Below are 16440 nucleotides of genomic sequence, written 5' to 3'. Positions count from 1 at the left end.
TACGCAGTGCGCATGTGCGAGTCGTCCTTGTGATCAAAACCAGCGTCAGGCACTGGGCATTTGGGGGCGTAACGCTGGAGTTTTCTGGGAGTGCTCCAGAAAATGCAGACGGCTCCAGACCGTTGGGAGGGAGGGACGCTGACATCATCAGCAGTCCCGATCTCCCCACAGACTTTGCAGTGCTGAGTAATTTTCAATTAATGCGGTGCTGATCACATGGGGGGATTAATTCGGTGGTTCAATGAATTTCCCCATTCACAGTCATGCACATAGGCGGGATTTCACTCATACGAAGTGGCATGGGACGGGTGTTACATTATTATTTACCTGATCGCTGGGCTCCGAATACTCGTGGCCCAGCGATCAGGTCTGATTCGGCACCCTGGACTGAGCTTTAATTATTTGTGAATGTCACACACTCACATAGCAAATACATGGACAGAACTATGGTGGCCAATTCTGGGACATTTTTTCAATCCTGGGAGTCGGGATTGAAAAACTGTCAATCACGGGATTCCTAGAATCCTGGGAATGGCCTCCTAACGGCAGAGCGGGCAAGAGGTGGTGAGGGCAGGAAGACGAAGGGGACATGAGACAGGGAGGGTGTGCGGGTACTGGAGGGCAGGGTGTGCGGGGGTGCTGGACACATCGAAAGTGGCGGGCAGGTGCGTGGCTGCGCGGCATGACCTCTACCATCACACTGTATAGCTGTACGGCACGTTTTCGGGCAGTAAGGGATGAAATGCACATGCACATTTCAGTCCCGAAATACCAGAACTGGAGGTTTCAATCCCGGGATTGAAATCCTGGCTATAAATGCCCAAAATCTCGGGATCGGCATTCCTAGACAGAACTTGTACTTGAGAATGGCACACACTCACATAGCAAATACATGGACAGATGGTCTAATTCTGATTTGGAAGTAAAGCAAATAAAAAAGAAGTAACTGTATCTGAAACAAAACATGTTGGTATGCAAGGGGAGCAAAAACATTTATGGTTGTTCTGTGCAGGATAAACACTGTCTGCTTTAGCCCACAAACTTTAAGGGGTGTACACAGTGAGATTTTGGCAGGAGATTTTGACTAGATAGTCAAAATCTCCTAGAAGGTTAGCCAAAATCTCCCTATTTTTCTCCTGCTTAGTCAATATTGTCTAGCATAGATTGCTTAGCATAGATTGACTGTGCAGGCAAGGCAATTTTGACTAGATCATAGCCATTACTTAGACAAAATCGCTTAGTCAAAATCTCCAGTGCATCAAGCCAAAATCTCTCTCAAAATTGCTTAGTCAAAATTTTCCATTAGCCAATATCTCATCATGTGTACAGGGCTTAGACACTTTATTTTTACTCCACAAATGTAATTTGTACACACTCCACCAGATTCTACAAGCACTGCGCCATCCAATCAGCAACAGCCTTAACTAAACCCATCTGTCATATAATTTCCCAATTGAAGTCCTCTAGCCATCTGTTTCTAGTCCTTTAGGGCAAATACAGCGGCACTGCAGCTACACTGGAAGTTCAGGGGAAAACCATGAATACATCCCCTTTACTCCAATAACAAACCCCACTAATTAAATGACCCACTAATTAAATCAGATCTTTCAGGTTCTGTCTGACTTAGAGTTTTTCTGAGGGTATATTCCAAAAGCTGAGACTCTCCCCCTTTGATGAACACTAGCAGCTTGTCTCTACTGTTCCCAGAACCAGAGATATCACCCTTCCGGTAGCTGGTTACTGCTCCAGCTCCACACACCTGGTATGTAGTTTTATATTCTCATTGGCAGATTGCTCTGCCTCCTGAACTCTGATCCCCTAGTCCCCAGAACCATTTGGTAGGTGGGATTCTCTAGTTTTTAATTCCATTACAATCTAAGAAATCTATTTCCGGGAACTGGAGATATCTGCAGTCAAGCAAGCTGTCCTCCCACCAGAAAATTATGAATAATAAGCCAACTCCACTATACACCCCTCCTCTGTGTATTAAACATCCTCTACCACCCTGGAAGTTATGTATCAGGGCCCCTTCATTCAGCCCAATGCCCTCTTCTCCCACCCCATCTCCCACCATCTGTGCAGTAAAGGGGTAATTAGTGGAAATTACTGATCCAGGCCCTACATGCTGAGCGGTTGATATAATACCCCCTACCACCTGCGGGACATCAAAGCTTCCCCCACCCCTACCACTGGAGGATCGGTAGGGGCCCCAATACATTGCTATGCCCAGGGGTCTACACTGCTGTTGATGCCCCTGTATGTATGTATATATATATATATTTGTTTTTATTATTTATATACATTTGGTCTATCTATAATACTTTAACTGACCCGGCATATACTGGGTCACCTAAGTGTCCATTTCCGTGCTTTGCTCCGCCCCTCTGGAAACCCCCTTCTGAAAATCCTGCGTTTGCCACTGTAACCATCCACACAATGTAAACCATCCACACAATGTAAACATATTTATATACAAATAACCTGGGGGATGACTATGACATAAAATTAATTTCAGACAACCTGAAAGTCCCATTAAAGTAATTCTACTGTATGTACTAAAGGAGACAACTAAAATAAACGTGGGGTAGGTTCAAGAGCCACTTGGCTCAGCAAAATAACCTAGGTAAAGGGCCCCTTACACTTGTGAGATTTTGTGAGATTTGACCCAATTCAGGTGGATTGAGTCAATTTATCTGACAAAATCTGATGTGCCTGTCTGACAAAATCTTATGTGCCTGATGTGTAGGACCCAATGCACAATCCCGTGCCATTGGGTATAACCAAGAGATTGATCCTCCTGCACATAGGATAAATCTCCAGTCAATCAGGTCCAACTTGTTGAACAATAATTGACTCACTGGCAGTTTTTTTTATTCCCCCCTCCCCCCTCTTTGAATTTTAAACTGTGCTGTTTGCATTTTGTACCTAATGGAATGGGTCATGTTGGAGGGTATTTAGATGATACTCAGGCAATGTGTAATTGGGCAGAGATAATAATTTGATTATTACAATATGTGAAATATATGATCTGATATAAGCAACATTGATTATGACATATTAAGTGGGAAAGGATAATGCAGTAAAAAAAATGATGGTAAATAAATAATTGTTAGGTGGCCCCAACCACATTTAGGGGACAGCCACTAAGACCTGAGCTGTGGTGACACTTAGGCATAACAGCATATAGCTAAATGTGTAACCATGGCAATAATGAGTTATATAAAATAATCAGTTTTTTTCAACAGAAAGGGAGAATGCCCATTATGCCTGTACAGTAATGTTATATCCTCACACCAAAATATATAAGGGTAGCCAGGAAAGTATTTCCAACATCAGCCATAAGGCAGAGGGGAATACAGTGATTGGGGAAGGGAAAACACTGGTGGTACAGGGGATGGGACAAATATCATTAAGGTATCACTAAGATAATGATTTAGGGCAGGGATGGAGAACCTTTGGCCCTCCAGCTGTTTTAGCATGGCTAAATAGCAAAACTGTAGCAAGGCATGCTGGGATGTGTAGTTCAACAACAGCTGCAGGGCCGAAAGTTCCCCATCCCCCTTATTATGGAAAGAATAATTTGGAACACAGAGAATATAATAATCTGGTTGGATAACAGAGAATGGGCTAATTATGGGCTAGAGGGGAACAGATAATAGTGAATGTATTGACAACCATTGACAGTTACCACATGGTAACATCATAACACAACGATGAAGAATGTATATCTGTAACACCAACCAGTATCCATGTCCCTAGATCTACTGTAACTTCATCTCTAGCAACAGAACATTCCATCATACAAAACATCTACTTCTGGAAGCAATCTTATCTACTTATATGAGATATTTAAAAAATAGCAAAACTTGTTATACTCAAACCTACAACAATCCCTGTGGATTTTAGTAACCCAAACCACTGCATAATAGTGGATAGGGGCATATTATGAGGTGTGTGGCAGGATGGCTATGGGTATGGAATGCAGGGACTATATACTGTAGTATAAAGTAAAAGCTGATTTGGTAAAATCAATTGTATGTTAGAGTATAGTTAACAGTCATAGGGCTAGATTTACCAGTCCCCGATTCTCAATGGGTCTGACTTTAATTTACATTAAAAATGGAAACTATATTGAATCCAAACCATGCCGGATTGTGAAAGCTGCTGCTTATTACTTACGGCCCATAGACTAGAGATTACTAGGGTAGAAGCAAACCAATGTAGTATATAACAATGATTGTAGGCGATGTTGGGAAAATGGGTCAGGGGATGTGGTATAATGTGTGATGGAGGATGGATAACATAGATGGGAGAAAATGATTAGAGAATGAAGAATGGACTAATGAAGTAACTGGTATGAGATCTTGGGGGCTAGTAAAAATATCCCCCAAAAAACATATGCAAAAAATAATTAGCAAAACCCAATTTTTGGGATCCCCTAGTGGAACAAAGGCCTCCAACAGAACACTAAAAAATCCTAATCCAATATAATGCAAGCAGATATACTGTATGTAGGAGATATACTTATATTTAGGTGCTTACGTTCTTAGGAATGTTCCTGTATTGGAATTATTAATCATGCTCACAGCATGAGATAAGATATGGTTCCTAAGCTATGTGGGCATGGGACACTGGGTTGACCCAATTTAGATCAACATGCATTGGGTTAACCTCTGGAGGTCAAAAGGGCTCTTACAGATGGAGCAATCCTCATCTAGCTCTTTAATAGGATAAGTGAGTAATAGGATTACTCTGCTAATCCCCTACTCGATTGTTCTATGTATTGTGTTGCAGCTGAGAACGATGGGCCTTGGCTCACTATGGCTCACCATGGCTATCTAGAGGAGTATAGTTGAGAAGTGCTCCATCTGTAGGTCGACACCTGAAATAGTTGACATGGCTAAAGACGACATGGATGAAAGGTCAACACAAGCATTAGGTCACCAATGGCAAGGTCGACAGTCAAAGGTTTTTTTTGTCCCAAATGTTGACACATGGACACCGTTGAAGTGTATTTTATTCTCCCGCCACACCATGGTGGATGGTAGGGCATGAAATACCGCCTGTCAGCACATGTCGGTTCCAAAAAATCTGAACAACTCATGTCAACCTTTTGACTGTTGACCTTGCCGCTGTCGACCTAATTCTTGTCGATCTTCCACCCCTGTCAACCTTAGCCATGTTGACCTGTTTCAGGAGTGGACGTAAGCCCTGTTGACCTAATGCATGTTGACCTCAATTGGGCCGACCGAGTGACCGTATCCCAGTGACAAAAAAGAAATAAACAGACCTGTCACTTTCAGTAGTTGGATGACAGCAACATTTTGACATTTCTAGTCTAGTTCTATGTTATGAGAGACATAGAAATGCTATTTGTCTATGTTACGAGCTTGTCTCAGCATGTCCTGACAGAACCAGTACAGTGCTATCCTATGGCCGGGTGTAATCAGGCAGCTTACAATAGATAACTTCATCAACTGGGCATTAACGCTGATAGAAGATAATGGCCGACCATTCAGTGGCTGTGACTTGTAATCAGCTCAATGTCAATCTATTGTACGTTGTTGAGTTTGAGAAAATCCATATAGAAGACATTTAAGAAAAATGGGCCAATATCTAGCGCAGCATTGTAAGGCAATAGTGAATTTAGACGGGCTTCACTCCATTTCATTCATCGAATGTAATGCACGGGTACACGAAAGCACAGGATACACATGAAGCGATCGTTACATGGACCTGGGTCTCTCTGCTTCTAAGTCTACAAATCCACTTACGCTTTCCACTGTCTTCACTTTCCGTTACAAGTATACATAGTAATCTACAATAGGTCATTTTAAAAATTAAACAAATAAAGAAAAAGGAAAAACAAGGGACACAATTTCAGGGTTACGGCTGTATACAGCACAAATTATGGTATATTTAAATTGAATATACATATTTGTGTATATTAAGCTCATAACCAGGTATTATATGATGGTTCTTACCTGCTTCTGAGAGGTCTCTAAGGGAGCTGCTGAGGGCGCTGCGCTTCAGACCCTCACTGGTGGCGTAACTGTCATCGAGACATGTCCGGTTCAGTGTGCCATTACCGGACTCTTTTTTCAAACTTGAGCATTGAGACATACTTGGGCGCACCACTCCCTTCTGCTTCTCTAGCTCAGCTGAAGCAAACAGAATGGGCATAGGGGACATATTAGCTGCATTACAGACACTTCACACACATTGCTCAAATGGAATGTTATTCCAAAGCAGGAGAAATACACATGTACTGTATATACCTAATTTTATGAACTCGGAGTGTCTCACATGAGTTGACCAGATTCACCAGTTACTTAGAAACACTAACAGTGGGTTTAAGGGGCACACTGACTGCGCTACCCTAACCCTTTGAGTGCCAAGTGAAGTTTTCCAAAATAGGCGTGAAAATTGGCAAGCAAACATTTTTATTCATCACAATGGCCCTTATTCTGGTCGGTGCGGATATATCCGCGTGCGTTCGTGCCGCCGATGTTTTGTGTCTGCGCATGTGCAGAGGCGTCTCTGCGCATGTGAGAGCGGGGCGTACGGCCAAATCCCGCATGATATGTGAACACTCCGAACAGGGGGTGGAGAGGGGCGTGAAGGGCTATTTGGGCTCATTACCATATGCATACGCCCCGCGTTTCATGGGCGTTCCCATGAAAACGCTGGGCGTACGCATGGTAATGCGGCCGTGACGCACGTGTAGGGGGCGGACATATGACATCGCCGGATGTCAGCTGCCCGCCCAGATCCCTGCTTTTGCACGGAAAAATGTCCGTGTGGTCTGAGGTTGCGGGAGCTGGTGGAGCACTCGGTCCTGCATTCGATGGTCTGCGACCATCGAATGATGGGGGAGGTTCCCTTAGATGGAGTAGGCGTATTCCGTGAAAAATACACGTGCGGTCCGTTCGGCCAGCTTCTTACCGCGTACGGACGGATGTGGCGATCCGTATGGAAGGCGGGGTTTCGCACGCACGGTCCTGGCCGCATAATCGGATCCGGCTGCACCGATCAGAATAAGGGCCAATGACCTGTAATGTTTACCTTATATAGGAAATCACATCTTTTTTTTAACACAAAATTTTTATTTGAATTTATATAACGAATGTGAGTGACGCTGGCATTTTATGTGGATATTTTGCACATCTCTCACAGAGACGTATACTACACCAATAGTAAATATCTATTATATGCTTTTCATTTCATTTTTTTTTTTTTATTGAGGCAAAAACACGGAGTACAAAAGGTGTAAGGCTCAGGCTTGAATTACACATATCAAATATTACATGTAATAATATCTGAGATACAATATGACATAGACCTGCAAATTTCTATGGGGATCCATAACAATATGTCAACTTACATATGGTTCAATACTTATGTAAATGACACAATACCTTAAAATACTAGCATGAATGAAATTCAATAAAAGACAAAACGTAAAAGAAAAGGTGTGCCTGGCGCTCACCTGTCGTATAACACAATGGGCCTTATTTTGGTTCATTCTTTCTGACAAAATCCTTCTTAGATGGGCAAAACCATGTGCACTGCAGGGGGGGCAGGTGTTACTTGTGCAGAGAGAATTAGATTTGGGTGGGGTTTTACTTCAAAGTGAGATCTATATTGCAGTGTAAAAATAAAGCAGTCAGTATTTTCCCTGCACAGAAACAAAATTACTCACCCAAATCTAATTCTCTCTGCACATGTTACATCTGCCCCCCCTGCAGTACACATGGTTTTGTCCATCTAAGAAGGATTTTGTCAGAAAGAATGAACCAAAATAAGGCCCAATGGGAGGATCTCCAATCAGAATGTGGGTTTCATTCCATTGGGAATGCTATTATAATTCTGGGATTGTGTTGAAGTTGGCCAAATTTACTTTTAATTTCTTTTATTAATTATTATTATTATTAGATTGACATGTTAAATACATTTTGTGGCACCTTACTGTATGATTTGCATCATTAAGCCCCCGGACTATAATCGGGAAGTTAGTGGAAGAGGCTTGAGCTTGTAAGGGAGTCCGGGAAAGCAACACAACATTTGACAGACTCTCAGACTTTCTCCGAGAGCAGATCAAGTGTCTATATAATCCATAACATTTATTATTAATAATTGGATGACAAGCACAGAATTGGTATATATGATCATGCGTTGTACTACTTTCATATGTATTTAACGACATGTTTAAAATATAGGGAAAAAAATAGAGCCGAATGTTTCCTCTGCACTCACTAGTGCGTGTAAGGTCGGTGTTCCGGAATACAACCATACCGTAGCTTATATACCTTTGTACTTACACTCTATTCTGTACTTTTCCATTTCTTGGACTTCTGCAATGGACTCCCTCAAATCGTCTGTGAACTTCTTACGATCTTGGGGATTTGGGGCATTGAAGTTTATGAGAACTTTAATATCGGCTCCCGGGATTGCTGATGTAAGTCGGATTCCATTTGGGTAGTCTAACAAGGGATAACAGTCATTAGATTAATGTGGACAATTTGTGAGAATGTCCACAAATATTATAATGTAATATAATAGCGTAGCGGAGCAAGAATCTAACATAGTTCTACAATTGTAAAGGAACACCACCAGCAGCAGCAGCGTAGCTCACTGTAGATACTGTACAGAATATATATACTGACACTCTACTCCTCTTACAGTAAGGACACTGGATGACAATAAGGGCAAGTTTGGAGTGCAAAGAAACCCATCCCTCAGGCTATGCCATGGATTAGTAAATACCAATCCAGTTGAAAATATCTCTCTACAATAAATTTCTGCAGATCTAGTTATGGATAAAGAGACTTACAGTATATTATGGAATAAGGAGGCTTGCAGTATAATAAGGGATAATGAGACTTACAGTATATAATAATGGAAACTCAGTGACACATTTCCTGGTAATTCTGCAATTCTCAGTATCTGTTCCTACAGTATGCTTATGTACAGATATTGTCTCTGTGCCACTTCTCCTATACTGGAAGCTGAGTGCAATTCTCTTGTACATTTACTAAGATGGGAGTTCAATGGAAGATGGGATGGTGCCCATACTGTAGCTACCAATCAGATTATACTACTTATTTATTTACCATCTTCTAGAAGATAAGAGATAGAATGTGGTTGCTATGGGCAATCCCATCTTCAATTGAACTCCCATCTTAGTAAATGTACCCCTAAGTGTCTCTCCATATTGTAGCAGAGTTTAAGTTACGGACAAATAGAATACAATAGAGATGCATTATAATGAGCCCGAAGCATATGGTCACTGCACTTTGTGATGGGCACAGACAGACTTACACGGCATCATTGTATCCCTTACACGGCCTCTGTGTGAGTGACACATGGGCTCTATGTGGAATGTGTGGCGTGGAACATGGGCTCTACGAGGAATGTATGGAGTGGTACATGGGCTCTACGAGGAATGTATGGAGTGATACATGGGCTCTACGTGGAATGTATGGAGTGGCACATGGGCTCTATGTGGAATGTGTGGCGTGGAACATGGGCTCTATGTGTAATGTATGGAGTGGAACATGGGCTCTATGTGTAATGTATGGAGTGGAACATGGGCTCTATGTGTAATGTATGGAGTGGAACATGGGCTCTACATGGAATGCATGGAGTGGCACATGGGCTCTATGTGGAATGTGTGGCGTGGAACATGGGCTCTATGTGTAATGTATGGAGTGGAACATGGGCTCTATGTGTAATGTATGGAGTGGAACATGGGCTCTATGTGTAATGTATGGAGTGGAACATGGGCTCTATGTGTAATGTATGGAGTGTACCATGGGCTCTATGTGGAATGTATGGAGTGATACATGGGCTCTACGTGGAATGTATGGAGTGACACATGGGCTCTACATGGAATGCATGGAGTGGAACATTGGCTCTGTGTGGAATGTATGGAGTGGAACATGGGCTCTATGTGTAATGTATGGAGTGGAACATGGGCTCTATGTGTAATGTATGGAGTGGAACATGGGCTCTATGTGGAATGTATGGAGTGATACATGGGCTCTACGTGGAATGTATGGAGTGACACATGGGCTCTACATGGAATGCATGGAGTGGAACATTGGCTCTGTGTGGAATGTATGGAGTGGAACATGGGCTCTATGTGGAATGTATGGAGTGATACATGGGCTCTACGTGGAATGTATGGAGTGACACATGGGCTCTACATGGAATGCATGGAGTGGAACATTGGCTCTGTGTGGAATGCATGAAGTGGAACATGGGCTTTAGGTGGAATGTATGGAGTGGTACATGGGTTCTATGTGGAATGTATGGAGTGACACATGGGCTCTACATGGAATGCATGGAGTGGTACATGGGCTCTACGAGGAATGTATGGAGTGATACATGGGCTCTACGTGGAATGTATGGAGTGGCACATGGGCTCTACATGGAATGCATGGAGTGGCACATGGGCTCTATGTGGAATGTGTGGCGTGGAACATGGGCTCTATGTGTAATGTATGGAGTGGAACATGGGCTCTATGTGTAATGTATGGAGTGTACCATGGGCTCTATGTGGAATGTATGGAGTGATACATGGGCTCTACGTGGAATGTATGGAGTGACACATGGGCTCTACATGGAATGCATGGAGTGGAACATTGGCTCTGTGTGGAATGTATGGAGTGGAACATGGGCTCTATGTGTAATGTATGGAGTGGAACATGGGCTCTATGTGTAATGTATGGAGTGGAACATGGGCTCTATGTGGAATGTATGGAGTGATACATGGGCTCTACGTGGAATGTATGGAGTGACACATGGGCTCTACATGGAATGCATGGAGTGGAACATTGGCTCTGTGTGGAATGTATGGAGTGGAACATGGGCTCTATGTGGAATGTATGGAGTGATACATGGGCTCTACGTGGAATGTATGGAGTGACACATGGGCTCTACATGGAATGCATGGAGTGGAACATTGGCTCTGTGTGGAATGCATGAAGTGGAACATGGGCTTTAGGTGGAATGTATGGAGTGGTACATGGGTTCTATGTGGAATGTATGGAGTGACACATGGGCTCTACATGGAATGCATGGAGTGGAACATTGGCTCTGTGTGGAATGCATGAAGTGGAACATGGGCTTTAGGTGGAATGTATGGAGTGGCACATGGGCTCTATGTGGAATGCATGGAGTGGAACATTGGCTCTGTGTGGAATGCATGAAGTGGTACATGGGCTCTATGTGGAATGCATGGAGTGGAACATGGGCTTTAGGTGGAATGTATGGAGTGGCATATGGGCTCCACGTGAAATGCATGGAGTGGCACATGGCAAGCGAAGTGAGCCATGCGAGGGGGCGCAACACACTAGGTGGAGATCCATGTGCTACAAAATTAAAACTGACACCCCAAAAACCTCAAATCAAATGTAGGCGGAACCTGCACCAAAATAGGTGGGATAAATACACCACTACTGTGGAAGCCATTGCTTTCAATATGACAGATTAGTGGCCCCCAGACCTTTTAAACCACAAACCGGCATTTTCATGTGTGAACAATTTTCAGGTTGACTTTCTTCTGTTGACCTTTTTCCCATGATGTCGACCTTGTGCATGTCTACCTTTTGTGGTTGACCTAGACACTGATAACTGTTGACCCTTTTAGCCAAACCCATTCTTAAAGCCATAATACATTTTTACGAACCGAAATTCTCTTCAGTTTCTGTCTGCCACTGCCCTGACCATGCATTAATAATACAATGCTTTATAAGGGGGAAAAAAGTAATGCAGGCTTGAATCTCACATTCCCCAAAACTAGGACTGTTTAAGCTAAATAATTTGTAGCCGGCTGTTTTATAGAATGGAGACAGAGCAGTGATATATCCTATCTACTGCCTATTTTCTCTGCCTATAATTGCTGACGGCTCCTGAGAATCTGGAGATATGAATCTGTCCTGTGTAATTCATGGACCTCTTGGAGAACTGGCAGCTCATCACATTGGCTTTTATTGTCTAAGACTACAAGGTAACTGCCTGGCTCCCGGTATATAGGTTATTCCTGCACACTTGCAGCTCAGGCTACTAAATAATGCGAACGTTTCGCATAGTATTCTTAAATGATGTAAAGAAAAGAAATCACAAATCTGTAATGCATGAGTGAACCAACTTAATACATTTAGCTTGAAACAGCCATTTCTGAGGTGTTGTGTTCATACATTATAATCTTTATTTTTTTGATTTTTGCCTCATCATTCTGTGGGTATTAAGTGGATCAGTTCTGAAAATATCGCTCATCTCTAGTATTACAGTATATCTGGGATTCCGTACACAAGAGGCAAAACATTATCATGTAATAACAGCTTACAGTGTCACCCTGACTCCAAAATCCCAAACGAGAGATATGTAGAGCGGGAAAGTATTAAATCTCCTCATGAATAAATTGAAAGGCGGCGATAATTCTCTATTCAAGAGACCAGGGAGTCTGTGCTGTGCTAAACAAGCATGGATAGCGGCTTGTTTCTGTCACACCCCAAGGTCACACAAAACATATAATAGCTGTCCTGTTATTCAGAAGATTATAAGCATGGACAAGAATAATAATAAAAAAAATATATTGTTACAGTGAAAACTTCACAGAAGTAAAAACAATAAACATGAAGGTCTATGTAGGGGGCTAGTGCGAGGCGCAGTTATACTCCGCTATCGGTATATATTTACCTGCTAGGAGAAGCTGATATTTCTGGACTAATGGTTTGCAGACAAACACTGCAGGAACCTTGCTGTGGATTGTGTGAATAAATGTGGGTTAGGATATCTGACATCTTGAGGAATCAGCCATTTTATAGTAGCCAGACTTCAAGGACCCAATAGTTGCCTGGCAACTACTTGCAATCTTCACTTAAGGTAATGACACAATGGTGGTGCTATATTGCACACATTCACCTATATCAGCTGCCGGAACTGTGGTTTCTGCCTACTGTGCCTCCTCATAGCTGGCAAAGTAAGCGCCTATTAGCTCTGCGAATGAGCTCGCCAGTGCTGATGCCGCGCTATTTACACAGATAAGTAAAGCACGTGAATGCGGAGTTGAAACAAGGGTAAATATAGCCCTTGTGTCTGTAACATGAGGGCGGCAATACAGGGCAGTGACTACTCTATTCCAGCTAGCAAACTGCAGTGTTCATTAACACTGGATCATAGAAAATGTCAAATGAATTCGTCTGATACACTACTTTTTTTTTACAGCAACACAATACAATACACCACATCCTTCCAAGCACCAGTTTTATATTGGACATGAAATGGAAATGAGAACCGCTCTGCGGCGGTTCCTACCTGATTGTAGAACGGGGGCTGCCGCTGGTTAGGGGATGTGTTACTGTACACATTACCTCGCATGATAGAGAGTATTTTCGCATGGCGAAGGGGGCGGGTGTTCGGTCGGGCTGTGTTTACCTGTTCGCTAGCAAAGAGCCCTAAGTTAGGTGATGGATGAAGGAGATTTGATTTTTTAATTATGGTCACATATTGCACCACCTTTAGTTATAAGTAATTGTACTGAATACTCAGAAATCTGCATATCGTTTGCACTGCTTGTCTAAGGGTTCCGGATTAAAGATATACAGTGTCTTGATAGACAGTAAATAGGTCGACATCAAATGGTCGGCATGCACAAGGTCAATAGTGACAAAAGGTTGACACAAGCAAAACGTTAACATGAAAAAGCCGACACATAAAAAAGTCAACATAGGTTTTTCACACCTGAGCACATGGACCCGGAGTTAGTGTAGCGTGTACCCTCGCTCAGCTACCACTGTGCTTGGCACTCTTTACCATTCCTAATCAGAGTCCACGTGGATAGGAAAGCAAGAAAAATCATGAAAAAATCATGTTGACATTGTTCATGTGTCGACCATTGCCATGCCAGCCATTTGCTTGTGTCCACCTTTTGTCAATGTCGACCTTGTAAATGTTGACCTTTTGCCAAGGTCAACTTTGTGCATGTAAACTTAGTGACTTGTCTATGTAGACACTGTAGATATATGAACGGATAGAATACATGCATTAGTAAGAGACACGTGCCTACCATTCCAGGGGAGAATTTATCATTTGATAAAGGTCTAAAATTAGCCGCAGACAATAAAACCCATCTCCAGAATATTTTCTCCTGGCTTACGTAGAGCTGGAAGCTCAATCTCAGCTAAAACATGCAATGCTGCTTCGAAATGAAAGATTCATTACTAAGCTGACAGTTGATGCATCATTTATCTAAGGGGAAAATGAGTTTGCTCCATCATTGTCATACCAACCGCAGAACATCAGCTGCAACACAATGGAATTCAGGGCATGGAGCCCAAACAGAATTGTCTCTGCTACTACTCGCCATGTGGAATAGGCTACAGCTCTTAGCCTATGCCACGCCTGATGGTTGCCAAGATCCTGTCTGGAGGAAAGTAGCAGATGACACACAGCCCATCGCTGTTGCTCTTAAAGGGCATTTAGCTCCTGCGTGCACATCCTGCAAGCTGGACAGTTAACAAGTGCTGACTGGAGAGAACTGATGCACTCCGTTGACAAGAGAATACACATCTGGACAAAATGCTATCTCATTCCAACATGCTAGTCTTTTAAAGGGTGCAGAGCGTGAACAAATGAATACACCTGCTGTGAATGCACCCTGCATAGATGCGGAATTGGCTGCAATTGTGAGCTGTAATCGGCACCAGGTTTGAGCAAATGACCAATAATATATTACTAGGCTACTGTCATGGGTTTACTTTCTAAAAGACTTGCAAAATGCATTTTTAATTGACCTAATTATGTTCAAAATGATCAGTTAATTAACTAATTAAAGAAAGCCTGCCACATTTAAATTAACACCTGTTTTAAAGAGTGCATCATGCGCAAAGCAGATCCACAGAGCAAATATAGAAGTGTGGGGAAGTTTGGAAACTGATAGGATCTGATGCAGGTCAATGGCTGGTCACACCCTCTGGCCAATCAGAGCATAGCCATTCATTTTAAAGGTAGGGACCTCTTCTAAACTGGTCAGTTTGATGCGGGGTCCCTTAGGGATAAGGTTAGTGTTTGTGCTAACCCAGGATGTTGATGCTACATGGACAGAAGAGAACCTTCCCAATGAATTTCTGAAAGTCATATATTGTAAAAAAAAATGATGTGGGGGAATGTTAATTCAATTTGTTGTTACGGTACAATCATGGGCGCCGGAACGGGGGGGGCGAGGGGGCAGCTTGCCCCCCCCCCCAAAATTACTGAGGCGCTAAAGTACCGTGGGCCCGTCTGTGTCTTGATGTATGTGTGAGGTCTTTTCTACACTCACATATCCTGCAGTGCTATGCGCGCTGGCGCCGCTGCGCCGGGTCTCTCCATCCGTCCTCCCTGTCAGACTAAGTCCCCTCCCTGCCGGCCGCCCTGCCCAGCGGTGTTTGATTGACACTTACAGTGTCCGACGCCGCGGCCGCCCGCCCCCTGCTGCTTCAGCGACGAGCGTCGCATGGGCATGGCATCCAGCATCCAGGTCCCCAGCGCGCTCCAACCCCATCCTGCTGCGGCCAGCGTGTCTGCCCTGCTGTGTATGGGAGGGATCCAGGCAGCAAAACAAAAAAAGTAAGTTGAGGAGATCTCTAAACTTGCTCACAATTTTAATTAATGTACATTGGGGATGTATTAAGTTATGGGGAGTGTGTGAACAATTGATGTTCTGGGCATATGAGTGGTGTGGGGACGTGCTGGACATATGAGGGATGTGGGGGCATGTGCTGGACATATGAGGGTTATAGGGACATGTGCTGGACATATGAGGGATGTGGGGACATGTTCTGGGCAAATGAGGGTTATAGGGACATGTGCTGAACATATGAGGGATGTGGTGACATGTGCTGGACATATGAGGGATGTAGGGGCATGTGCTGGGCATATGAGGGATGTAGGGGCATGTGCTGGGCATATGAGGGATGTGGGGGCATGTGCTGGACATATGAGGGATGTGAGGGCATGTGCTGGACATATGAGGGATGTGGGGGCATGTGCTGGGCATATGAGGGATGTGAGGGCATGTGCTGGACATATGAGGGTTATAGGGACATGTGCTGGACATATGAGGGTTATAGGGACATGTGCTGGACATATGAGGGTTATAGGGACATGTGCTGGACATATGAGGGTTATAGGGACATGTGCTGGACAAATGAGTGGTGTGGGGACATGTGCTGGACATATGAGGGATGTGGGGGCATGTGCTGGACATATGAGGGTTATAGGGACATGTGCTGGACATATGAGGGATGTCGGGGCATGTGCTGGACATATGAGGGATGTGGGGACATGTGCTGGACAAATGTTATTTTGTTACTAATAAAACTATAGTGTTTTTCTGTTACTCTATTACTATTGATGAAAACATATTTCATTAACTATCAGGGGGTAACATAT

The 16440-nt window shown here is 43.4% G+C and overlaps 1 protein-coding gene across 11 annotated transcripts in view; it reads right to left on the bottom strand.

Annotated features, from left to right (window-relative positions):
• IQSEC1 (IQ motif and Sec7 domain ArfGEF 1) overlaps positions 1-16440 on the bottom strand; it is a 781720-nt gene that overhangs the window by 10023 nt on the left and 755257 nt on the right. For 10 of the 11 annotated variants that reach the window (XM_083156421.1, XM_083156420.1, XM_083156422.1 and 7 more), the window contains 2 exons: positions 8322-8483; positions 5985-6161 (listed from right to left, as the gene is read on the bottom strand). In XM_083156421.1, the coding sequence (XP_083012547.1) occupies positions 5985-6161; positions 8322-8483 (339 nt within the window). Of the gene's footprint in view, positions 1-5783; positions 5819-5984; positions 6162-8321; positions 8484-16440 lie in introns of those variants that run through there. The other variant, XM_083156428.1, reaches the window with a different exon arrangement.

Source organism: Crinia signifera, chromosome 8 (genome assembly GCF_055691185.1).
Source record: "Crinia signifera chromosome 8, ASM5569118v1, whole genome shotgun sequence".
Taxonomy (NCBI): domain Eukaryota; kingdom Metazoa; phylum Chordata; class Amphibia; order Anura; family Myobatrachidae; genus Crinia; species Crinia signifera.
Note: the sequence above shows the minus strand (reverse complement) of the source record. Positions and strands in the feature narration are given on the sequence as shown.